The 26,557-nt window shown below is 40.4% G+C and overlaps 1 protein-coding gene across 4 annotated transcripts; it reads left to right on the top strand.

Moving 5' to 3' along the window:
- The first annotated feature begins 284 nt into the window (after nucleotides 1-284).
- Nucleotides 285-26,092, top strand: OGT (O-linked N-acetylglucosamine (GlcNAc) transferase). 4 transcript variants are annotated; one of them, XM_080352413.1, is made up of 22 exons: nucleotides 285-526; nucleotides 4,206-4,386; nucleotides 5,510-5,753; nucleotides 6,911-6,979; nucleotides 9,969-10,085; nucleotides 11,472-11,551; nucleotides 12,987-13,182; nucleotides 13,419-13,559; nucleotides 13,793-13,893; nucleotides 14,088-14,241; nucleotides 14,342-14,443; nucleotides 14,705-14,884; nucleotides 16,131-16,289; nucleotides 17,924-18,013; nucleotides 19,934-20,059; nucleotides 20,808-20,978; nucleotides 21,090-21,206; nucleotides 21,287-21,454; nucleotides 23,068-23,220; nucleotides 23,911-24,163; nucleotides 24,323-24,446; nucleotides 25,051-26,092. In XM_080352413.1, exons 1-22 carry the CDS (start codon nucleotides 490-492, stop codon nucleotides 25,223-25,225), a joined length of 3,138 nt encoding a protein of 1,045 aa, XP_080208539.1. In that variant the 5' UTR covers nucleotides 285-489; the 3' UTR covers nucleotides 25,226-26,092. The 4 variants fall into 4 exon arrangements, with proteins under 4 accessions (XP_080208539.1, XP_080208540.1, XP_080208541.1 ...); XM_080352414.1 differs by having other exon boundaries at nucleotides 4,236-4,386; XM_080352416.1 differs by lacking the exons at nucleotides 285-526; nucleotides 4,206-4,386 and adding an exon at nucleotides 8,600-8,744 and having other exon boundaries at nucleotides 5,695-5,753.
- The last annotated feature ends 465 nt before the right edge of the window (nucleotides 26,093-26,557 follow it).

A 26,557-nucleotide genomic window follows, 5' to 3' on the forward strand; every position in this document is an offset into this window, starting at 1 on the left:
TCGGGAAGGCTCGTTATTCACTGGAGACGCCCCGTTTCCAGGCACCGGGGGCCCTGTGCGGTCCGTTTCCCAGCGCCATGTGCGGGGACGCCCCGCGGCGAGGGCGGCTGCGCACGCGCAGTCCCGCTGCGTTTGTCGCAACGGCTTCGCGCGGAGGGATACCTGGGCCGACGAGATGTCTCGGCGCTGGGTGGTGGCGCTGCCTGGGCGAGGGCGGGCTCGACGGAAGGAGGCGGAGGCAGTTCCGGTGGGGCTCCCTCCGCCACACGGGGGCTCCGTACGGGCCCGCTGGCTGGCGCCGCCCGGACTACTTGCCGGGGGAGCTAGTTCCGGCAGCGGCCATTCGGCTTTCGCTGTCTCCGCCATTTCGGGAGCTGCCGCCTCAGCGCGCCGGGGCCGTGGGCAGCTCGGCTCTGCGCCGCCCGCTTCAGCCGAGTGGGCCTCTCCGCACCCCTTCTGCTGCCACCGCCTCGCCGGCCCCCTTTCCCGATGGCGACCTCCGTGGGGAACGTGGCTGACAGCACAGGTACCGTGGGCTGACGCGCGGGGACCGGAGCCCGCGGGGCCGGGCCTGCCCTCGCCCGGGGCCGCGCCCGCTCGGCCCAGCGCCGCGCTCCCCGTTCGCCGGGCCGCTCCCGGCAGAACTTTCGAGAAGCGGCGGCCGGGGGGAGGCGGCGGCTCCGGGCGCCTTTGTGCTGTGTCCCCCGGGCCCGGCGCTGCCCGGGCCTGCGGCCGCGTCTGAGCGCGGCGCTCCCGTCGCTGTGTCGATCGCACCGCTGCGGGCTGCGTTTTTCTGGAGGGTAAAAACCTGACCCAAAATGTACACCGAGGGGCCCTGGATCTCACTCCGTGGAAGGAGCAGGTCTTGTGTGGCATAACCGAGGAGTCCGGTGCTTCTCCGGACACTCAGACCTGGATCGAGACATTAACACCCCGCGAATACGTTTAACTTTCCATTTAGCTGCATCTTTATTCAGCATGACTGTGGATAAGCGTAGCAGCAAACAGTCGTTGAAGCTTAAAGAACGTTTTTAAAATAAGTATTAAGGCCTCAAATGGTTCTGAAACTGTTTGTTTTATTTTCAGGGAATACGGTTTAGTTGAAGTGTCTTGATTGTCCCAGCTCTGGCTGGGAAAGGCTGTGCCCCATGTTAGTGTACAGATCCAGAAACCGAGGGGCGGGTGAGAGGAGAAACCTCATTTTCTCTTTAGAGCCAGAAGTATTGTGCTTATTGAAAGGATGACGGGATAACACTGCTCTATCCCCCCGATTTTGGGGGGTTTCTGTAACCGGATGGAAGGCAGAGTATGAAAAGCTGAAGAGACGACTGGGAAAAGGAGTAGAAAAAATAGGATCTGTGCAAAAAGAGATGCCGAGATGGGGATGTGAAGGGCAAAGGTAGCGGTGCGGAGGTGGCGATGGAGAGGCCGGGTGCTGCAGTGTGGCGGTTCGTTCCCCTGGGGAAGAGCTGTGTGTCAGTGTGTCCCAGCGCCTGGTTATCGGGGACACTCCTGTGCTGTCACCAGCGCCACCGCCTCCCAGGCTGGGCCTAGGTTGGGTCTAAACACGAGGTTGAGCATGAGTGGATGGTGAGCACGTAGGATGTTGCACAAAAGGCCGTTTTTTGCCTTGGAAATATTTGTGATAGTTTTGTGCCGGCTTTTGTTTTGCTTGTGTTCTGTAGAAGTCTCAGGAAAGGTCATTTTCGTAGCACCTACCAGGCGTTTCCAAGGTCATAGTGGAAGCATACAGCACAAGTTAGCCGCAATGAGTAAATTCATGTATGCGAGACTCTATAAGGAATTCTTCTGGCTGTGATTCTTCGCTGCAGTTATTTTCTTTAGAACTTGATTCAATGAGTAACCATTAATGGCTGTATTATGGATTCTTCCAGCCAACCGTTTGTTAAAAGTCCGGCTCATTTTGAACGTTGTGATATAACTGTCAGCTTCCTGCTTTTCTATGAACTTCTTGAGGATCGTTGCTAAAATACTTGTTTGGAGGTAGATAACTGGCTACTCTAAGTTGAGTGATTGGTTTTCTTTTCTGGGGGGATTTGTTTTATGAAGAGACTTGATAAATGAAAGAAAACGTTAATGTTTTGCCTGTTTTTTGCCTTTTTAAGCAATTCTTATTCCCAGGTGTTAAATACAGTAGTTCTGCACTGGCTTCTCTCTTGCCCTGGGAGTTGCAACTCCAGTTTCCCTTTTTGCTTAAATAGGCAAAATGTAGCATTTAGATAACCATTGGAAACTTCTTTCTAAGGGGTGGTAAGAATTTAAGTCTAAACTTTTGGAGTTTTTTTGCTCTAGCTTTGAAACTTAATAACATGATTTAAATTTATTCGAAGAACCGATTCCGTTAGGTCTGTGGGACGTGCTCTTCCTCTGTCCAGTTTTCCTATATTTTTGCCATCAGCAGAACTTGAAAATACAGCAGGTGACAGAAGGGCCAAACCTGCGTGAGTGCTCAGAGTGAGGAGCAGTGTGAGGGTGCTCTGGTGGCGTTAGTACCATCAGCACCTTTCTGAAACAGTGCTGCCCTTCTTGCATTGAGTAACAGCGGTGTCTGTTTATTGCCTGTAGGTTTAAACAGATACTTGAAGTCCACTTTTCCCTTGGGGTTTGGAAAACTATTAAGCCAGGCTCCTAGAAAACAGGAATCTCATCTGGATGAAGATACTTGGTTAATCATGTCGTCATGGTTTAAGTATCTGCAAGCAAGTAGCTTTGCTACTTCCAGTTACTGTGAAACAGTTTTTAATGCTGACAGAGACAATATACTGTCTGAAGAAACAACTTGAGTTACATCATGTAGCGTTTCCAATCTTCAAAACCTGCTAGTGCTAAAAAGGCAATTTTGAAATAATGTCAATAATTTACTCAATCTGAATTTCATAAAAGTAGCACTATTAGTAACTCTATACCTAATCTCACCATGATTATTTTGTTATCTTTCAAATTCTCAGAAAAGAATTAGAGTTTCAGGGGATTTTTGTGGTACCCAACTGCAAAAATCTTTGTACTCAGACATTGAGGTGCCTCCTTTCATTTAAATTCAAAATTTTAAAACTGGATGTCCAGGTGGGAAGGTACCATGAATGCAATTAGGTTACTGCAGAGTACTGGAAATGCTGGACGTCAGGAGGAAGAATATGAGATACTTGCAGTAATCAAACCTTTTAATAGTAAGAGTCACTGGCATAAAGGCAGAGTTTGAAGGCCAACATTTTTTTCTGGGATGAACGATTGTGGTTTTTTTCCAGGCTGCACTTGTCTATATTTTAATACAGAACCATGCTTTGTAAGAAGTTTTATTTGCTTTTCACTCTTAAGGTTGTTTTATCTAAAACTGGTGGTGTTTTATTTAAGTATTTTGTTGTCCACAATTGTATTTTAAATACTAAACCTATTTTGTCACTCCCATTCCAGCTAAGCCTCCAGAAACAGTAACTCTTCCCCGTACCCTGTCTGTTTGATGTTCCTGCTGTAGGCCAGTTGCAGAATCATTGAAGTGTGTGTTTGTCACTCATCAGTTATTGTTCTAAGGCCATTTTTTTTTTTCTGTGAAGCAATTTTCATGTATTGTAGAGAATATGGGAATATAGAGGATTTAAGAATGTTACACATTGCTTTTGTATGTGTTTTGGGTTTTTTTAAGGGCTTTTCATTACTGGCACAGCAAAACTTCCTTTTGTTCGAGTCCTTTGAAGTCTTTGTCTGCTGTCTTTCATTTCCCTATTAAGTTTTTAGAACTTGTTTTTAATAGTACAAAGCATAAGATTTACAGTCTTGGGGGAGAGTGAGGAGAGTCACTGTTCTGTTAGCAGCATTTCTAGTGTTATGAACCAAAGTACAATATCACGTCAGGAATCTCTTTAAATCTATTTCAGCTTAATGGAAAATGATTGACTTAAAAATATTCACAGTCATTACAGTCTATATGTTTTCTATTATTAGCTGATCAAGTCATGGACTTGTACAGATAATGTTAGAAATATCATAGTAGTAGATCGGGGCATGAAGATGTGAGAGTTCAAACTGCTGTGTCCTGTGGTGTTTAATGTAATTTCAAACATATTCATCCCTCAGTTGTGTACACTTTTTTTTTTCTCATTGTTTTGTGTTGTGATTTTTTTTTGTTGTTTTGTTCCCATCATCTAACTTTTTGTTTTCCCCCCTTAAATGTTTTGGTGATTCTCCAGAACCAACGAAACGTATGCTTTCCTTCCAAGGGTTAGCGGAGTTGGCTCATCGTGAGTATCAGGCAGGAGACTTTGAAGCAGCAGAGAGACACTGCATGCAGCTTTGGAGACAAGAGCCTGATAACACTGGTGTGCTTTTATTACTGTCGTCCATTCACTTCCAGTGTCGCAGATTGGACAGGTAGGAGACCTGAAGTGTTCTGTTAAGCTTGCTTTGGAGTTTGCACCAATTCTAGTACTGAGCATAGCTGACAGAAGTTCTGTTCTAACATTGATTTATTTCTTTTTTAATCACTGAACACAAATACTTAATGACTACAGTAAGGACTGGTCAAAAATAACATTCTTCCTTTTGAGTTTTGTTAGGTAAGAGAAATACAGCTAGCTTTACAACAGCCAACAGATCTTGCCATTATTCTAATGTTATTTTGATATTGTGCGCATTGATATTTTAATGTCAGCCACACCTGTGTGTGGTGGGAGTATTTACATGTGCAAACAAAAGCTTTTCTTTATTCCACCTGCAGTGTGAGGGTTTGTGTGTGTGTGTTGGTGAAGTTGCAAGGCTGATTGTTTTCTGAAAAATGGCATGATTAGTTAAGGATTTTTGTAATCTGGAAGTTGTCTTTATATTCTTTCTGGTTGCCTGTTCCTGATCGTGCTTTCTGTTCCTCAAGCATTTTGAACTTGTTCTAGCTATACATCTGTGTGTGCTGGTGAAGGAAGTAAGAACTTTTTGGTTGAGGTTTGTTTTATATAGGCACTGAATAAAGTTGTAGTAACAGTTCAGATATGAGAAAATAACATGGGGAAGGATTCAAGAGAATTTTGCGTTTGCATCTGTCAACTATATCCTGCTGCTGGAGAAGACTATTGAGTGGAGCATTGCTTAAAGCATGCACATGTTGGAAGAGGCTTCAGAGCATTTCTGTAGTATCTTATCTGATTGCATTGAGCTCTGGTTTGGTGAGACAACTTGCACACTACCGATTGTAAATGAGAGTTGTCTTTCTTCAGTAGAATCTAAAGTAAGAACAGGGGAGAATGATAGTTTAAGCTGGGAGAAGCTAGACATATATAACAGCTCCATAAGTCCAGATTTGTTGGCTGTATGGTGGCTTACTTAAGCATGAATGTTCATTACTTAAGCAGACAAACACTGAAAGTCAAGGGTGGGTGTTTTGTTTTGGTTTTGTGTGGGTTTTTTTGTTTGTTTTTGATGTTGTGTGTTTTATTGTTCGTGTTTGGTTTTTGTGTGTGGTGTTGGTTTTTTTTCCCTTGCTAACTTGTCTGATTTTTTCCAGGTCTGCTCACTTCAGCACTTTGGCCATTAAACAGAATCCACTGCTGGCTGAAGCCTACTCGAATCTCGGCAATGTGTACAAGGAACGTGGGCAGCTACAAGAAGCAATTGAACATTATAGACATGCACTGCGCCTCAAACCAGATTTCATTGATGGATATATTAATTTGGCTGCTGCGCTGGTAGCTGCAGGCGATATGGAAGGAGCAGTACAGGCATATGTGTCTGCCCTTCAGTACAATCCTGTAAGTAATTTTATTTTATAGGAGAACTCTGTACTTTACTGCTGTGCAAGTACAGAGGAGGCTTCAAAGAATGGACAAGTGACAACCCTTCCCTTTAGCCTGTACACCATGACTTATTGACCTACTGAATACTTTTCTTCAGGATCTTTGAAAAACTTCTGTTGCAAAAAGTTTTATATTGTAGTACGGTAAAGGCTGCTAGTTTTGTACTTATCTGTATTGTTGAGATAACAGAAAAGCAAGGAATTTTTTTTTCCCTCCAGTCAAAAGTTTCAGTGAACAACCTCATATTTAGCTTTGTGTGCTTTAAGGCAGTATTATCACAGTGAGAGACTCACTGCTCAGACTCGAATGTGAGATGTTGAAAAATAATCAGGTATTACTTTATCATCATGGTGATGAGAGTTGCCTTGGTTAGATTTCCACCCTGGACTGGTTTACAGGAGCATGGGGTTTGTGTTTTATAGGCTGAAACTGACTGTGTCTGTAAGTGACTCCTATAAAATAGATCTGGTGTTTGGATTTTTGATTGTAACTGTTCTGAATTGACATTTTAAGTAAACAGTGTATCAGACTGCTGTCTTCTGTTTATTTTGCATTGTACTCAATTTGTATAGTGCTACTCAGCATGATGAAGGTAACTGCCTGCTATTTGGTCAGATGTTATGTCAAAAAATACTTAAAATACAGCATTGTCTGGTGTTCATACACTGTTTCGCTGAAAATAAGACAGGGTCTCATACAATTTTTGCTCCAAAAGATGCTTAGATTTTTTCATGTATAGCTGTCTGGACACTTTAAATTGACCTTTTTAATGAACTGTAACTAGAGCTTATTTTTGGAGTAGGGCATGTATTTTTAGCATCCTCAAAAATCATGCTTGGGCTTACTTTTGAGGAAACAGGGTATATCCTTTTTCCTTTGGAAAAGAAAATGCAAACCCGGTCTAGCAAGAGCTCGGAGTTTTGTTTCCCTGTGTTCTTCAGCCTAGGTGAACTTGTATTTATCACAAATTTAAATAATTTTTCTTGACCTAACATTACAGCCAACCAATAATCTTACTGATTTTAGTACTGTAAAAATACAACCCTAGAGAAGTGAGAGGCCTTTGGGCCATCTGAAGTCCTGAAACTAACAGCGTGACTTTGATTTTTCAGGACTTGTACTGTGTTCGTAGTGACCTGGGGAACCTGCTCAAAGCCCTGGGTCGCTTGGAAGAAGCCAAGGTAGGTGTTGGGTAGAATACATGTAAACGTCAGTGTTTTGAAAACTTGAACTTTGCACCAAGTCTTCAAATCTGCGTTGATCTACAGACAGTCTGAGAAACTGCTGAAAACTGAAGGCACTGAAACACCCCAGAGTAGTTGCAGGGCAAGATATGGCATGTCCATGTTTAAAAGTTGGTTTAAGTCAAGAAACGGAACATTACCAAGCCTTCCTGCTGAACTAGACTATCCGATACCATTCTGAAGTATTGGGCAGGGGCTCCATCATGCTCTTATCTGGAAATAAGTAACAGTCCTTCAAATCTGAGGCTTGCCTGCTGGTGCCAAGCAGAGAGCCTGTGGTTAGCTCGAGATCCCTGTACGATGCAGGTGCTATTGAAAATGCTGCTCTTCTAAAGTCCTTTGTGGCTTGTAAGTGGAGAAGAAACTTATCCAAATGTTACCTTGTAATATTGGCTTTTAAAGATTTTTATTCTTTTAACTCTTCCCTTCCCTTGATTGTGGAAGAAAGGCTAGTAAATGATCAATAGCTGCAGTATGCGAACCCCCCCAATATCTTTTCTTCACGTCTTCCCTCTACCCTCCTGCAAAATACAAAAAATCGGAAGGACAAAGCTGGTTTGTTTGGGAAATGAACTGATCGAAAGAAAACTTGCTGTAGTGGAAAGGTGGCTTCTAGCAGTCTTGTTTCCTAAAATGAGAATTCGAACACCAAGATGAGTTTAAAATTCTTGGCATGTTAAAACTTGGATTGCACAAATAAATAGTCTTGTTACAAGCCACCTTACGCGTCCGCGCTGCAGGGGTGAGGAGTGTGGAGAAATCGGAAACACTCTGGACTCCACGTCTGTCACTCCAAGCCCCACGCGCATGCTCAGAAGTGGAGTGTATGAACAGCGTAGCTGTCTGTTTGGCTGCAGCACCAGCTGGGGAGGGTTCTCATCTTTAGGGGGTAATGGGAATGCAGGTTCAAAGTTCATTATTTTTTGGATTTCTCCTAACAACCTGGATGTGCATACCATCCTAGGGCAGCCGAATCGATTTGGTCAGATCCAGGTTGCACATACTTGTGCAGCAACATTGAGAGTTTGAACAGTCTTTGAGACACTTGGTTCTCAGCCCACCAAGCGGACAGCTAACATGAATTGCACTTCACTGCAGCTTTAGTGTGACTGGTATAGGCCAAGACACTGCGCCTGCCTTAGGTTGCTGACTTCTTTGTTTCAGAGCTCTGGAGACACCTAGTTTGAAAGTGTTATTCCGTTTTGTGAGAACTTAATAAACGAGGAAAAACATCTTGAGTAAATTGCAATGTGTTTCTTTGGTTATCAGTCCATTCGAAAGATCAAGCCAGCAGATTCCTTACAGTTTGAACTAAAATTTAATTTCTTTGTAGATATTTCAGAGCCTTTCTTCCAAAAAAAAAAATCCCTGCTGTATGCAATTGCCCTGATTAACCCTCTCCCTTCTGCATGTCTCCCTTGTTACAGACAGATTGTCCTCATTCCCATGTGTTAAGACATATCCAAAAAAATGCAATTGCTTTGTTGAACTCTTACTAATGATCTTGTTTTATTTTCTCTCTTGTTTTTGGTTTTTCACCACTGATATTGTATTTAGAAGGTTTCAGGTGGGTGAAACCTCCTATTCCATGCGTAAGGTGCCTCGCTGAAGGGAGCTCGAGGCCTGGATCTAGGGCAGACACACACCTCCTCCTCCTCTTCCAGCAAGGAACGCACCGAAAAGTCACATGATGAGAAATATGGTAACGGGTTTGTAACTGCCACAGCAAAACCATTTGCCTCCATGCCTGAATCTTCTGTCTTGTGGCTTCAGAAACAGCTTAAAATATTTAATTACGAGCAAGTAATGTAAGAATATTTTATACTAGTAGCCACAAATTCTTTCAAAGAAATAAAGTAAAAGTAAATTAAAATATTTTTTTTAAGAAATAATTGGAGATAGTTAACAGTAAAAGCTTCTAACTCTTCTGGTTGTTCATTTTTTTCCTTTTTTCTTCTTTGTTTGGATTGCAGCGTTCTGCTCTTCTGATGATGCGCTGTGATCCTGCAGTAGCGCAAAGGCTGCGCAGCGGTAACGCGCATTGCGTGCGATTAAGCCCTCGTGAACGGTTGACTAGATGATTAATCTCTGATTGGGCGCCTGCCCAAGCTCCAGGCTGTAGCCTTTTGGATAAAATTGGGTTGCAACGCATTTAGAGTCCAGACATCAAATTTAATATGCAAGTTTTTATATGGGCCTGTCTGGTAGATTAATGATTCTGGTTGGCCGTTCACTGGACCTAGGGGCAATCGATAGAGCAAAGCAGTTCGCAGCGATAGCGTGGCGCCGTGCTGGTTAGGATGCGCAGCGATTTCTCGCGCTTGCATTACAGGGACCTAAACCTTCATGCAATCCTGTCATTTGAGGTTTTGGAGCTGCAGATGATTGAATGTATTTGAAGAAACTGGGAAACAAGATGCGGATTAGGCATGCCACCTCACTTAGCAAGGACGCTTGCAACCGGAGAATGGCTTCACTTTTTCAGTAGTTTTTCTAGTTGTTTTTGTTTTGTTTTTTTAAAAGTAATTTCTAGCTGTTTTAGAACATTTAACAAATAATTTTATTTAGTGCAAAGTTGCTTTTACACACTAATTTTTTGGTTTTTATGCACTTCAGGGTGGCAGATGTTTCCACTGAACTGCTTGAATTCTTTCTAAGATGATTTCTCTCATGACCTCGTGTCTAAAGGCGTGTTAATTTGTCATCAGCATAACTGAAAAATGGTGGGCTTGCACCTGGGTTTTGGTTTGCGCTGGCGCAGGATCAACAACAGTTTGCAGCGCATTAGTTTTGGCGCAAGCTAGCCTATACTGCAGGGTCACTTTTGGCTGGTTAGAGAAGGCATACTAACAATTTTTTTTTCTCATTTTTTTCTTTTTACAAATATTCCCCTTCCCTTGTATCTCTCTTCTTTAACTGTTCCAAGGCCTGTTACTTAAAAGCAATTGAGACTCAACCAAACTTTGCAGTGGCTTGGAGTAATCTTGGCTGTGTTTTCAATGCCCAAGGAGAAATTTGGCTTGCAATTCATCACTTTGAAAAGGTAACTATCTCAACCAGGCAGCGTCACTGCAGTTGTCTGCTTGTAGATGATAGAAATACTTTGGTCAGCAGAGAACTTCCTATGATCCTGTTAGTTAACATCCTGTGCTAATTTTTTACTTCCTGATGTTTCAGACTACCTATGTACCCCTAGAGGCATAGGTTTAAAATTGTTCTAAAGACTTCATGCACATATAAGAAAATTCATTAATTTGTTTGACAGTCCTTTTCCAGAAATTTTAAAAAAATATCTGATTCAATGGCAATAACGTTCTGCATGTTTCATCTGTGAGAGGGAGAAACAACTTTCTGCTTTAAATTGTTTTTCATTGTGGTTTTGTTTCAGGTATTACTGTCCTTTGAGTAATTGAGGAGAACAATATTAAGTGACACACTAATTCCTCTTCTTCAGGATTGTTTTTTGTCACTGTTCTTTCAGACTTCTCTAGATTGATGTCATGAACTAGTTGTCCCATACTTTCTAGTTAGTAACTCGTTAGCATCCTAATTCAGTTTATACTTATCTCCTAAGTTTCTAAAGTGACTTAAAACCAGATTTAAGATGTGGTGGAGTGTTTCTTCCTGATATTTGTGACTTGAGATCTACAAAACTTCATTTGAACTGCTCAGGATATTTTTGGATCTGAGTCTAGTTAGTGTTAGATTATAAAGTATTTTAATTTGGAAGTAATAGTTCCCATGAGAGAGACTGTAAGAGTCATATGTAAGAGAGACTGTAAGAGTGTGTCATATAGACACATGTAGCTTATTAATGCATCTTCTTTAACTTTATTGTTTATAAGTTTTTTGCATTTCATTAGTTTTGAAAGGAGTGAAAGTGTTTTAGTTAAATGGCTACTGAATTTTCCCTACACATATGATGAATTTGTTCTTTTCTCGCTTTTGTGAAGCTGTCTCTATTTTCCTGGCCTGCTAAAGTTTTTAAATGCTGTCTTATTTTTACAGTAGATACAGCATGCAGATCCTTTTTTTTTTTAGGGTTTTCTCCCCTAAAAACAAACTAAAGGCAGCATAGCATGGGTAGGCTGGAGTGTTAGAAATTATCAGCTTAACAGAAATGGTTAACGCTTTATTCTGCAGTAGTTGCAACTGGCTGCGTAAGCAAATGAATAAATTTGAAGGTGTAGTGTACACTGCTGTTTCTACAGATAAATAACTTCATTCTATGATTTATATAACTTAAGTTTTCCATCATTACTAGGTTGTTGGTAAAGTCTTAGATACTTATAGATTGGGTCTGTTGAATCTAAAAAAACCCAACCAACCAACAAAAAACCACATGCATAAAACACACCGTATCAACTAGGTTGTATAGAGAATGTTTTTGTGTTAATACTTGTAACTGTTACTTCAAAAATATTTTCAGGCTGTAACACTTGACCCAAATTTTTTGGATGCTTACATCAATTTGGGAAATGTCCTGAAGGAGGCAAGGATATTCGACAGGTAAGCAGATAAGTACTGTCACTCTGTCAGTGGCTGCTCAGATGTATCAAGATATAGATTAGGTTCCTGATGTAAAATCTCTTTGGACAGTATAGCAAATATTTCTGCTGTAAGCTAAGCAAGCAAATGGCTTTGAAATGTACACAGAGCAGGTTACTGGAATAATAATAATAATAATAATAATAAATTCCTGTGGAATGTATTCCTTTATGTATCTTTCCTGTACTTAATAAAATGTTCAAAATGAGACTTCCTGAAGGTATTGATGAAAAGAGATTTGAAATTAAGACTGGGGGAGGGTGAAGATAAGACATCTGAGAAAGGCACGAACCCTTGAGTTCTCTGTTCTCATTGTGTGATTTGGGATATGATCTACAAGTGTGTCTCTTCTAAAATTTTCCTTCTGTGTAAGACAAGCTGAAATGCAGCAATTCAGCCACGCACCTGATTGACTATTCTGTATTTATTATGCATCAGCATCATGTTATTGCATGGAGTTGCAGTACTGTTGTTGTCTTTTTGAACTAATTTTTTCAAGACCTTTGATCTGATACATGGTTCTTTTGTTTGAAAGAAGATCCAGGCTCTGTTGTTTATATGCAGTGTACCATGTGGCATCTGTTAATTGGATTATAATTTCTGGTAGATGTGATTTGTAGCTCCAAATTTAATAAAAGCTTGCAGGGAACGGGTTAATTACTCTAACTAGTTGCATTGCACACAGTGTAAATCATTCTGTGATGTGTTTTAACCATGAATTAATGGGCCAGACGGGCACATTTCCTCATCATTTTAGGCTTTACATCCCCTTCTTGAGAATTTACTATGTATACTGTTGTGTTTTTTCTAGAAGTCAGATTTGAATACATCAGTCGTTTATATAGTGCTACAGGAGCATATACTTAAAGATCTTTAACTTTTGAACAAGCTGAAGTTCGAAGTATAAAGCATGATACATATGTTAGGTTAGCAGAGAGAATAAAGACATGTAATAATATAATATTGGTTGTATTGTTACAATTGAATGATAAACTGTGGGAAAATGGAGGAAAGGTCTCATGCTTATCCTAGTAATGAAGACAGTGTAAAGAAACTAGACAAAAGCTTCAATTTTTTTCCAGAACACTTCTGTGGATCACTATACAGCATCAGGTGCGAGGAAAACATTTCCTGTTTGTATTACAAAGTGTTCTAGTCTGCTAGTTGTTACAGAATTAAGCGTAACTTTAACATGAATAATAACAATAATTCATCCTATGACTTGGCTTTCAGTTCAGTCAGTACTCTTCCATGTTTTCAGTAACATCTTACTGGATGGTTTTGTTTGTTAATGATAAATATTCCTTTCAAGTTTTTATGTAGGTCATTTTTATGACCAAGCTAAACATAACTGCTGCTCTCTGGACAATTATTTACCTGCTTTTTCTTCTTACAGAGCTGTAGCAGCTTATCTGCGAGCCTTGAGTTTGAGTCCAAATCACGCAGTTGTGCACGGCAACCTTGCCTGTGTGTATTACGAGCAAGGACTAATAGACCTGGCAATAGACACCTACAGGAGGGCTATTGAGCTGCAACCCCACTTCCCTGATGCGTATTGTAACCTGGCCAACGCCTTGAAGGAGAAAGGCAGCGTAAGGAGTACTTCTTTTGCTTTTAAATTTTTTTTAAAGTACACCAAATGTTTATTTTAGACACCGGGTTTCACCAACTTTATTGAGATGGGGTTTTACCCTCATTTACTTAGTCATAAGGAAGAATAATTCAGGAAATTTCCACCTCGAACATGTTTAAAGTGATTGTATAATGCCTTCTCATAAACAGTGCTGTTACAACGAATTGCCATATTAACAGTATCCCTTTTTTGAAGGTGGTAGAAGCAGAAGAATGCTACAATACAGCTCTTCGACTTTGTCCAACACATGCAGATTCTCTCAACAATCTAGCAAACATCAAACGGGAACAGGGGAATATCGAAGAGGCTGTTCGTCTTTATCGGAAGGCTCTTGAGGTACAGTTGAATGTGGGGACTTCAAGTTGGGAATGTGTAATATGACATAGGTTTTTTCCCTATTTGGTCATAAGTGGAGAAGCGTCTGCTCAGAGACCTAAATTATATAAAAAGAAGAGCAAGAAATGCACCAGTTTGTGGTGGTTTTTTGTTTGGTTTATGTTTGTTTCTTTGTTTTTCGTGTGATCTACTTGGGGCATTTGAGAGACCGGTTCTACTTCTTTTTCTTCCAGGTGTTTCCAGAGTTTGCTGCTGCGCATTCAAATTTAGCAAGTGTTCTGCAACAGCAAGGAAAGTTACAGGAAGCTCTGATGCATTACAAAGAGGCTATTAGGTAAGTGGATACTATCTGTAGTCCTAGCCTTTCATAATGGGAAGGTGTCATAGATTTGTGCAGAAAGTGACTTACAGTACTGTATTTTAATTTAGGTAGTTGCTTTGCAAACCAAAAAGTCTGGGTATGGGTATGGTGTCTCATGGGAGGAGGAGCTTGTATTGCTCATGACATATATTATCTTTATTTCTCAGAATCAGCCCCACGTTTGCAGATGCTTATTCTAATATGGGAAATACTTTGAAGGAGATGCAGGATGTTCAAGGAGCGTTGCAGTGCTACACCCGTGCCATTCAGATAAACCCAGCTTTTGCTGATGCCCACAGCAACCTGGCCTCTATTCACAAGGTAGCACATGCGAATGATTCACTCTTAGAGTGTGCTGGGTACTGTGAGTACTTACCCTGAGTATATTTTTATCTGCCAACTCATTTCTGTGTCTCTACAGGATTCAGGGAATATACCAGAAGCCATTGCCTCCTACCGCACTGCTCTGAAACTGAAACCTGATTTCCCGGATGCCTACTGCAACTTGGCCCACTGTTTGCAGGTGGGGAAGATGAAGCTTTGATTGTCATTCCTAGGATTCCTCTGCAGCAAATGCTAAGCTTGACCACCTCAACCAATGACTGATTTAAACGTAAAGAGTAGACTTAAGTCTTAAATCAGAAGATTATAGAGTCATCAATAGTAATTACTGAAGTTCTCACTTCTGTTTTTGGAAGAAGCATTAGTCTCAACTTGTGAAATATCTGATATAGATCAAAGGAAGCTGTTGTCCTAATGCTCTTGTAATTTTTCCCTTTTCTAGATTGTCTGTGACTGGACGGACTATGATGAAAGAATGAAGAAGCTGGTTAGCATTGTAGCTGATCAGCTGGAGAAAAACAGACTGCCATCTGTCCACCCACATCACAGCATGCTGTACCCCCTTTCTCACAGTTTTAGGAAGGCTATTGCTGAGAGACATGGAAATCTGTGTTTGGACAAGGTAAGAAGTTTCATACAGGTCAGTTGTGGTTCAAGTGCTTTGTGGGTTTGCCTGTTCCTGCTGAAAATGTAATGCTCATGTGGTTAGTATTGGCCTTTGTAAGGTTTCTGAGTCACTGACCTGAAGAGGAATATGACATAACGTTACTCATCTACTTTTGCAAAGCACATGCAAGGGGTGTTTTGGAAAAGCAGAGTAAATTATTCTTTTTTGACAGTAAAACAGATCCAGGTGGCTGTGTGATACTATTTCTCAAAATCTGTCTCTATTTGGCATCTGTAGTGCTTGGAACCTGACCTTGCTTCTGGTGAATTCTTGCTGGAACGCATGAGCTTTGTGTTTGGCTCTGGGAATTCCAAATGCACTTTAGTGGTGATGGCAGCAATGCTACAGTGTGGCGCATCGCAGTAGGAAATACTATTCGTTGTGATTCTGTTTTAGAGTACTTAGTACATAGAAGAACAGATTCTTCCAAAAACATATAATCTTTTGCTGCAGCTATGTAACCGTGTGCCATTTCCACAAGACTGCACAGCACCTTAAGCTGCCAAGAATGCAGCTGATGGCAAATTGTTTAAAATTTGATGCAACTTCCATTTCTCTTCCTCCAGAGAGTCACAGCTGTTAGTGCTTATGGATGTTGAGATGGACTAATCGAGCAGGTTGCCAATTAAAATTGAAAATACGCTGTCAGCTAACGGAAGGGGTCTGGTTAGCTAATGTAGGGATTTCACATTTCAGAAGGTAGCACTTAGCTTTCAAACTGATTTGTCTTAATAGCCTGATAATGCTGTTGGTGATAGTGGCTACAAGCCGATGTCTGGGGAAGATGGTGAGTGTAAGAGTAGAAAGCATGCTGTCGTGCTTCACAGGAACACCATTCTGGTCACAGTGGATTCTAATTGAGAACTTCCTGGTCATAGCAATGTGGTATCAGTATATTTAATAATAGGGGTGGAATACTTAAACTGGTAGAAAGGCAGAAATGTCAACTTGTAATAGTGATGTCTGTCTGTATTTGGCTGGATGTAGGTATATGAGAACTGGTAGCCCAGTTTGTGGGCATTATGGGTGGTTCCAATGGAAATACATATAAATCAGGTTTCAAACAACAGATTGCCCACAGAGCCCCTAGTTGAGTGTGGGATAAGGCTAATTCTATGAACTCATGGGAGCTTTTTTTATGCCTCTGTTTAGCATTTTGTTTTGATTGCTTTATAAACAGTTGTGCATGTTGTCTTGACAGATTAATGTTCTTCATAAGCCACCATATGAGCACCCCAAGGATCTGAAGGCTAGTGAAGGTCGACTTCGTATTGGCTATGTGAGCTCTGATTTTGGGAACCATCCAACCTCGCACCTAATGCAGTCAATCCCAGGCATGCATAACTCAGACAAATTTGAGGTAAAAGTATAAATGGCATGCTTAATGCTTTAAATACAGCTGTGACACTTCCTTTTTCTTGGTGCAGGCAGGTAAACTAGGGAAGGGCAAACTTTTGTTTCTCATGGTGTGGGTTGTGGGGGGTTTTTTATGTTTTTGGGGTTTTTTTTGATTGAATAGTTCTCCAGCCTGTTAACTCCTCCAGAGTTAGCCTCCTTTGCCAATATGAACTGTTTTTTAGAAGGTAGGCAAATTAGATACCTGTCCTTACAATTACTGTCGTTAGGATTTGTGGCCCATGGAAAACTTTTTTTTAAGCTTCAGCTGCTGTTCTTTGAGTAGATGTTTCAACATCAAGCTACTAGTGCCTGGTTGCATCTGATGTACAGATACACGTCTGTTTTGTTCACTCTGTGCTGCTGGGGTTTTTTTTTTACATGTATTTTTCTCTGGGATATGTGATTAACAAACACGAACTTCATATTGGTCTGTCTGCTCCTTTTTCAAAAGGAAATGTTACACCACACTTACTCCAGAAGGAGCATATACAATTTAGCAATCCTAGTCACATCTATATTTATTTGGGTGTCATGTTAAAGGGTTGAGGCTGTAAATAGAACTAATTCCCAGTGATGTCATTTGCCCCATGACTGTTTAAATTGCCTTAGTTTTGAGCTCCTGTTTTCCAAGACATGCAAATTTGCTTATCTGTGTAAAGGCTTGTAAATATTTCCTTCTTGCAGAAGTGTTTTTGAATTAATTTTTTTGTTTTGTTGTTTCTGGGCTGCTTTTCCCCCTACCTTCTTGCTTTTTCCTGGTCATAAAGTCTTTGTAGTCTGAAACCTTTATGACAAAGCTGTGTGCTCAGAAGCAGGGTTTGTTCATGAAACAATTTGGTGGTCTGAGTACATGGGAGGTGGGGAGAATATACCATTTAACCTTGAATCAGCTCCAGACTAAGGGCAGTCTGTTTGGGATTTATAAAGCTCTACAGTGCTTAATTTAAATACTAAATACAAGTTATCTGGTTTTGTTTTGTTTTTTGCTAAACTCATGTCCTGCAAGATAATGTATTATTTGCATATTAGTTCTGTTCTATGTATGTGCTAGGTTAGCTAAAGATGCCTGTTTATGTAACCTGCCAACCTTGAGTTTCTCAGATATATTTGCAGTTTCTTAATTGAAGAGAACTAGTCACTCTTTAAAGAATCTGTTAAAAAGCTTCCCCAAGGCTTAGCTTGTCTGTTCAGCTCGAGTTCATTATTATGATTCTCACTAATTACATATTCAAAGATGTATTGTAAAAGGCATTCTTAGAGAATTAAATGCTTATGCAAATCCATTTGTTAAAATTACTTTACCTCGGAGTGCTGAGAACATTATATATATGTCTGTGCAAGATGCAGTGTCATACTCTCAACACCAAAACCAGGTAAAACTGGGGCCTGGTGCCAATGTGTCTGAATGCCTAGTGCCCCCTTTTCTCTGGACTTCTTTCTCAGCTGGTAAATGCCACACAAATAAATATAATTTGTATGAAACTAGGTGTAATTTTGCTAACGTAATTTAAAATTGCAATACCATATGTTTTATAGCAAAGTTACTTTGTTGGCAAGTTGTTGCAGATACTCAATTTGTGGTGCCTCATATTCTAGGTGTTCTGTTATGCTCTGAGTCCTGATGATGGTACAAACTTCCGTGTAAAAGTGATGGCTGAAGCAAATCATTTCATTGACTTATCTCAGGTGAGCTTTTTGATGAATTGACCTTTTAACAAACCCTAAATGAAGAGAGAGATCACCCTGTAGTTTGAGGTTTTTAGTTGTAATCACTTCTTGAATTAGGCTGATGTTAGTCTTGAGATTTTGGTGTTAGTAGATGTATTGGTGTTACACCCTACCAGGGATGTGGTGGCTATTATGTGACCTCCATGTGATTATTAAAAAGTAATATTGAATAACTGTTCCATTAGATCTTTAGGTAATAGTCATATCTGAATGTCATGGATAAGTCAAGATGCTACAACTACAAATATATTTGAGCTTGGTTTACTACAGTGAAGCAGGATAGAGGGGGGATTTTGCCTCTCTATCCCAACACTGTTTTGGTAATGCTTACAGGTGGTTTTGGCTTTTTCTAAGTTCCATATGCAAACTGATGGGCATTTCAGTATATAGAGAAGTCAAGGAGTTGCTGTGATATCTCAGGATACCTAGCAAAACCCTAAAGCAATATGGGATAATCAGTGGCACCTGGACAGTCCCACGTTAGGTGATAAGTTTTAAAACTACATGAAAGTTTATTTATGATGTTGTTCGGAACCTGTTGTCCTAAGTAACAACATTAAATTGATGTCTGCAGAATTGCTATTTGAGATGGATTTTGCCAAGTTGATCTTCTAAAATGTTCTTTTAGAATAATGGGCTTCAGCTCTGCTTGTGGAAAGCCATTTGTCCCCCTCTGCTTTTTCAGCTGTGGATGTTTGAAAGCCCTGGGTCATAGTAGAACAGGGCAGCAATTTCATACTGGTTGTTGCATTTAACAGTTATCTAGGGAAAAATTATTTCTTTTGCCCTTATTGATACACTGAGTTTTCATATTTAAAATTCCTGAGGCATCAAACTCCTATTTTTAGGTGACAGTGCAACTCTTAGAGATTTGTACAGGGGGATCAAACAGGTAGAAACAGTTTGCTGTGATCCATTGCAATAGCAGTGTAACTTACTGGAAGTTAAACTGAGGTGGGAACTCAGATTGTTGTCCACCCAGAGATATAACTGTCCATGTGCATGCGTTTACACCACTGTAAAATGTGAAGTAGCTTTTCCTTTTTACAAAAACAAAGTACTTTCATGGTGCAAGTCAGCATTAGCAGTAACTGCAGAGTAGTTAATTGGCTTACTCTTGACCTTCAGTTTGAAGTGATTTCTTTGTATTATCTTAGTTTGGGAATCTACAACTTGCCTTATGTTACTTCTGATCATTAATTAGCCTTACAGGAGTGGTGGGGCTGTTCTGCTTTGTATAGTCTCAGTTTCTAGCTTTTGGGTTTTGTTTTACTGCTGGTGAACCAGAGACATCTCTCAAATATTTTATTGTATCTGCTTGTAGGTAATGACTAATTATATAAGTAATTCTTGGAGGAATTTAAAACTGAAAATTGTTTACCTTTCAGTATTAGACAGGAAGAGACACAATTGTGATTTCCAAGGCTTTACTGTTCTTCTTGAAAGTCATTGGTAATACGTTGTGTGAAGTTGCGCTCTTTGATTTAGCAAGGAACTGAAGTAGTTTCAGCGTTGCTTGACCAAATTCCTTCCATTATGCATTTGTGATATTTCTGTGCGCAACTTTCTGAGCTTGTCAGTGCTAAGTATCACTCCACTGAATTGAATGTGCAGAGGCAATCTTCAGTACCACAGTTAAAATTTCTGTAAGCAGCTGTTTCAGCTGTGGCTAGCAAACTTACAGGGGTATTTTTTTGCTTCAACAGGGATTTTTTGGATTGAGTTGATGACTTACACCTCTGTAAAACCAGGAGTAATGAGATTTAAGACTTGCCTAAATTATGCAGCTGACATTGATTGGTACACTGATGACTAACCACATTTATTACTGAAAGATGGAAAACAAAAATAACTTCTATGTATGTATTTATTTTTCAGATACCATGTAATGGAAAAGCAGCAGACCGCATCCATCAGGATGGGATACACATTCTCATTAATATGAATGGCTACACCAAAGGAGCCCGAAATGAATTATTTGCCCTGAGACCAGCACCTATTCAGGTAACTAAGTTAGAGGGCTCTGTATCTCCAGCAAAACACTTGTGAGGAGGAAGAGTTTCTCTTTTTCTTCCAGCAGACTGGAAAAAATGTTGGGGGCTCACAATGATCAGTAAGCGAGAGAGACTTTTTAGGGCTTAGCATATATGAGGCAAATAGGATAATTCTGTTGAAGAGGCGTAGTGTGGTTTTTTTAATGTGCTTTATGGGCAGTTGACTGTCCTGAAAGAGAACTCTGTAGTTCTGTGAGGTTCCCGTACACACTGGAGTTCTTGCTTTAGTGAAAACAAAGGGTATTTGAAGCAGTTGAGGAAATCAGTTATTGTGGTTAAATCTCTTTAGGCTTAATGAAATTCTAGTTGGAATAAGTCAGAATCAATGTCGGAGTAGTTTTTTTGACTAAGGATTTTTCTAAAATGCCTATGGAAAGAGGAGGAGAAAAGCCTCAGTCTCTAGGCTACAGAAGTTTGTCTCAGCTAAGAGGAGATGTAATCACTGACGGTCTGTGTTCTGCTATAACTGCACATAGTTGGGTACTTTGGCCTTTTGCTCAGGGGATCAATTCTAGAACGTCTTTGAACTGTTCACTGTCTCAGTAGTGAAAGTTGGGATGTGACAGTTGCTTTTCCGTTGATAAAACACAAGAAGGAGCTTGAATCTGTAGGTGCGAAATTAAAAATATGTTGAGTTTTAACTTCCTTTATTTTTTGCGATGCATCTGGGACTGGAGCCTTGCTTTCTTGTTTTTTAGGCAATGTGGCTGGGATATCCTGGAACCAGTGGGGCATTGTTCATGGATTATATCATCACAGATAAAGAAACTTCCCCAGTTGAGGTGGCTGAGCAGTATTCAGAGAAATTAGCTTACATGCCAAACACTTTCTTTATTGGAGACCACGCCAACATGTTCCCCCATCTGAAGGTAGGTAGGAAGATAAGGGCAAGAAAAATTGTCATTTTCTATAGCTGTCTTTATAAAATGGCATTTAATCTAGCACTTGGTAACTTTTTTGAAACTTTTTATTCTTTACAGAAAAAAGCAGTCATTGATTTCAAATCCAATGGTCATATTTATGATAACAGAATTGTTTTGAATGGCATTGACTTGAAGGCTTTCCTCGACAGCCTCCCCGATGTCAAGATTGTTAAGGTGAGAACTACTTCTTTGTGTGTTTAGTCTTGGGGACTTAAGCTATTACTCTTATCTGATGGGTATGTCATTTATCACAGATGAAGTGTCCTGACAGTGGTGACAATGCAGATGGCAATGCTGCCCTCAGTATGCCAGTCATTCCTATGAACACAATTGCAGAAGCTGTGATCGAGATGATTAATCGTGGGCAAATCCAGATAACTATCAATGGATTCAACATCAGTAATGGATTAGCAACTACTCAGGTGAGACACCTCAAGATGCTGTTCCCTTGAGTTTTGTGTTCTATTGTTCTGGTTTAACATAACAAGGAAGAAAAACCTCCAAGCAAATGTCTGTCTTCTGTCATGTTGATTTGTTTAATTCTCACACTGAAGGAAACTCCCAACTGTGTTATAAGCCACAGATGTACTGGAAGATGATCTTTCCCCCCAAAGATGTAGGGGTTATATCAAGAGGTATCTAAAGTCCAGAGAATTTGAATCTTATTGCATAAAGATAGCACTTGGTGGTTCAGAATTTGAAGGCAGTATTTGCTCTTTGCTTGCTGCCTACAGGGCATGTGTGAGCTGTTACCCAGTTCCAGTTGTGTTTTTCCTTTGCACAACAGTTCTTCCTTTTTAAAAAAAAAAAACCAACATATTTTAACGTTAGCGTAACTCTTTGGACTTGTAACTTTTATTCAGTTTACAGTTCGTCGTTCAGGAGACACTTTAATGTCATTTGATGAGAACTTTTATTATCACTATTCTATCCATAATCTCATGACTTGGTTTCTTTTGGAGTTCCTTTGTTCACAGCTAAGATTTTCCTTTAAGCTCTAAGAGGTCATGTCTCGGTTTGGTCAGTAAGCTTATTAACATTTTTTTTCCTGAAATTGTTGTGCCCTGAGGATAATAGAGAATTCTTGTCTTGGCGCTCCACCACCAACATGAAACTATGTAAGTTTGGTTGGTGCAGTTTAAAAATGGAATTTATATCTTTTGGTCACACTGATATAACCCTTCTTTGTGCTGGTTCTAATTTGATCTCAGCTACTTTTGGGTGTAGGTCAACAAGGACTGTGCGTTGTGGTTTTTAGGTCTCTGCAGTGACCTGGATAAGTAGCACTTTTACCAGCTTTTGTTGAACTAAACTATCTCGTGCATCTTCTAACAGAGCCAGTGACAGTGAGTCATTGTCATTCATGTCAAGTTTGTCAACAGTATGCCTATTTTGGCCAGCCACACTGCCACTGAGCTAAATTTTAAATGTATGTGTATGATACATTTATAAAGGGAACACTCCAGGTACCTGCTTTGCCTTGTCTGTACTGATATTAATGTGTCTTCAGTCTTGAGTATCTCTTCTGTGCCTGTTGTCTTTTATCTTAACAAAAACAAACTACAAAAAACAAACCACAAAAAACCCCAGACCCACAAACAAAAAACCCCATTGCTTTCTAAACACTTTTGTATTCTTTCTTGAAGTCTTAATTTGGTTTTTGGTCTCAAGGAAACAAAGTGACCTTAAGGAGCAGAGGAAGGAGTCCATGTGTAATGCCTTTTTATGATTCTTCTTTCCAATTATTCCAGTTACTTGGAATTTCAGGGAGCTATACCATGGGTATGAAAATGCCCAGTGTTTTGTGCGTTGATGGTTGCACCATTGTAACATCCACAAGCATGTATCCCCTAGTGGTTAAATTCTTGTTATGGGTAAACAGCCAGCTTTGTTTTCATATAACAAAACCAAAGGTGAGCTTACAGTAACGTCATGCTGCTGACAAATGTTGAAGTGTGTCTCAGGATAATTCCACAGGGCATGATCTTGTTTTCAGCAATTGCAGTGTTCCAGTAGCTATTATTTTTTTCTTTAGATTAACAACAAAGCAGCAACTGGCGAAGAAGTTCCACGGACAATAATTGTTACTACCCGTTCTCAATACGGCTTACCCGAGGATGCTGTTGTTTACTGTAACTTTAATCAGCTGTATAAGATCGATCCTTCCACTTTACAGATGTGGGCTAATGTGAGTATCTGTGTCTAGTATGAAATCTAAGGTCAGGCTTTTGGAACAAAGCTGTTTGGTTCAAGTTAGCAGAAACCATGCAAGTTAAACCTGTAGTTGTTCTGTGGAAAACAGTGACACTGAACTGTTTGAGTCCTTACAATGCTCATGTTGCAGGACTTAGTGTTAATAGAATATAGAAATTTTTTTAGATAGATTTAATGTCCTATTTGTGCTTCTAGCTAGTGAAAATTTGTCTTGGACAGCATAAGCATGCTGGTATTCTGTGGCAAAATAAGTTCTGTCTTCTCTGTTGTGCACAATTGAGTCATAACTGGCCTTGGCGGTTGGTAGACTGATAGACCTGAGCACTGAGTGTCTGTGTCAAGGTCCAGTTTATAGTGTATTGCTGAGAGTTACTTGAATAATTTTTTATATTCCATAGCATAGGTCTATAAAAATGATATAAATTAGAGAGTACGCGCTCTAAGTGCTGCTCTAGGAACTATTGCGCAGAGTTGCTGTCTCTTTCAGTAGGATTAGAAATGCAATCCCAGTTACTTCACTCAAAATGGTGACCTGTACCTTAGAAGATTAAAGTATCAAATGGTTGTGCCTTTTGCCTCATTTTGTTATGTGGTAATTTCTTGTTTGGAAAAGGAAATTTTTCTGACCAAACTTTCTGTATTCGTTTCTTTATTTTTGTTACAGATTCTAAAAAGAGTTCCAAACAGTGTGCTCTGGCTGCTACGTTTCCCAGCTGTAGGAGAACCCAATATTCAGCAATATGCACAAAACTTGGGTCTTTCCCAAAACCGAATCATCTTTTCTCCTGTTGCCCCCAAAGAAGAACATGTGAGGAGAGGGCAGCTGGCTGATGTTTGCCTAGACACTCCGCTTTGCAATGGGCACACCACGGGCATGGATGTGCTCTGGGCTGGGACCCCGATGGTCACCATGCCAGGTAACGCAGCAGGGAACCTATGTAGAACAAAGGATTAATTAATTTTTTAATAATGATTGGCAAGCCTAACAAACTTTGCCTCTTGCAGAGGCAGAAGGAAAGTAACTCATACTCTGCAATATGTTACTTGTTACAGGTTGGTTGGTTTTTTTTTTACAGGTGAGACTCTTGCATCACGAGTTGCTGCCTCCCAGCTTACTTGCCTGGGTTGTCTTGAGCTCATTGCAAAAAGTAGACAGGAGTATGAGGATATTGCTGTGAAACTGGGAACCGATCTGGAATAGTAAGCAAATTTGTCCTGTGTAATGTGCTAACATCGAGAATGTAAAGTGCTGTATTTGGGTGTAGTGCTGAGACTTAGCAGTAGGTTTAATCTTGCAGATATTTTAATATTTAAAATATCTAGGGAATCCTCATCTTGAGGTTGCTTGTCTTGCAGTTATCTCAGCTTCAGCTTTTATGGTAAAATTATCAGCACTCCCAGCTGAGTGACAATGCTGCCTGTTCTGAAGACGTTGCTCATATGCAGGTTCTTATCTCATAAAAAGTGCGTTATAGTTCACCTTTTGTTCTTTATAAATTGAAGATTAAGCAGCTCCTCACTTCCTGCAAGTTAAAAACACACTAAAAACTTATTGCAGTGCAAAAAACGCAACAAGTTAATGCATTAATGTCACAGCTCTTCTGAGTTGAAGTGGTCACGCCTGGTCTGCATCAGAAATAAGGGAATGAAATGGTAATATGAATTTGGTGGAAGGAGGGGAGTAGATGTTTTTGAAAAAGTTGTACTGAGAGGTCTGGGTTAGCTGAAAATGGCAGATTTCAAAAGTAAGCAGTATTTAGGAAGTATCTGGAACCTCTCATGACTGCTTTAACTCTTTTTGTAGCCTGAAAAAAATACGTGGCAAAGTCTGGAAGCAGAGAATATCCAGTCCTTTGTTCAACACAAAACAGTACACAACGGACCTGGAGCGGCTTTATCTTCAGATGTGGGATCACTACGCTGCCGGCAACAAACCAGACCACATGATTAAGCCAGTAGAGGCCACCGAGTCTGCATGAAGAGAGACTGTCCGTGTGCCCCCCCAGAACTCTCCAGGAACTGAGCCTCTCAAACACTTCTGCAGAGGAGATGAGCTAAAAACTGTGCATTTCTACTTAATCTGCCTGGTACTCTGTGGCTGAAGTAATATATGATGGTGATTAAAGCACAGCCAGACTTATTTCTTGCATGATAGGGAAAGACTCAATAGAGCCTGGAATCCTTTTATTCCATGAGGAATTTGAATGGGATTGAGCCGTGTACGTGAGCCTGTGTGTGTGAGTGACATAGTGGTTGCTGGGGGAAGCTTGAACTGCCTGACCACTTCTGATTTCATGGATTGATTTAATCTTCCGATGAATTTCTCTCTTTTTATGTGGATTGGGAATTGGAGCGTTTTAACATTTGATTTTGGGTACTCCTGTTGGTATATGTGTGGTTCTCCCATGACAAGATTTCCAGCTAGCGAGTGTTGCTCCCTGCATTCATTTCTAAACTGTGTGGACTGAAAGGGCATATTTGCTGGTGTAGTCTTTTTTATAGGTTTTATAAACCACTTGAGCCTATATCAGCCTTTTAATGTTTGACCTCTGTTTTGGAGCTCTCTGTAATGTGTTGGTTTAGATAAGGACTTTGGGGGGTTTTTTTGTTTGTCTTTAAGCTTCTCCAATAACTCAGCTAATTGGCTTCATGATGGCAGCTCCTGTTCTGTTGAAAAACCAAATTTGATTTGAAATTAATCTTCCCTGCAAGTGTTTGAGGTAAACACAAACTGGTGCCAAATACAGATCTTTCAGGAATGATTGTTAATTATGTATAGAGGCGCAGTCCTAGGTACTGTAGCAAAGACTTTAAACAAAAAATAAAGCTTTGGTTTGCCAGTTTGACTGATTTGACCAACGTTTTGTGTTTTCTGCTGCTCTTCTTGTGCTGCTGTCAGAAGAGTGTTCTGAACTGCTGGCTTTTCATCTCCCATTCTGTAATTTCTAAATAAAATGCTGTTCATTCCAGCAGAAGTAATCCCAGGTGAGGGTAGATCTTGTACAGAAATGGCTTTTGTTTCCACTGCCTTAGACTAAGCTCACCCGAACACGGAAGCTCTGGTGTGCGTGCGTGCTTCATTCACAGATGTTTTGGGGCCTCACAGCAGCTTGTTTCGTTTGGCCTTTGCAGTGCACTATCCACAACTGCTTCAACTACCCTTCCTTTCTTTTCACTAATGCAAGAACTCCAGTGTGTACGGCAACTTCACAGAACTACGGAGTTCTCTTTCAGGATAGTCAACTGCCCATAAAGCACGTTAGAAAACCCAAACTACACTTCCAACAGAATGATCCTATTTTCCCCACGTT

The sequence above is a fragment of the Nesoenas mayeri genome (assembly GCF_963082525.1).
Source record: "Nesoenas mayeri genome assembly, chromosome: 13".
Lineage (NCBI taxonomy): Eukaryota > Metazoa > Chordata > Aves > Columbiformes > Columbidae > Nesoenas > Nesoenas mayeri.

Coding starts and splice junctions, on each gene's coding strand:
- OGT (XM_080352413.1), top strand. CDS start 490: ATGGCGACCTCCGTGGGGAACGTGGCTGACAGCACAG. Junction 10,086..11,471: donor CAATTCATCACTTTGAAAAG/GTAACTATCTCA, acceptor AAATATTTTCAG/GCTGTAACACTTGACCCAAA. Junction 13,894..14,087: donor CATTACAAAGAGGCTATTAG/GTAAGTGGATAC, acceptor TTTATTTCTCAG/AATCAGCCCCACGTTTGCAG.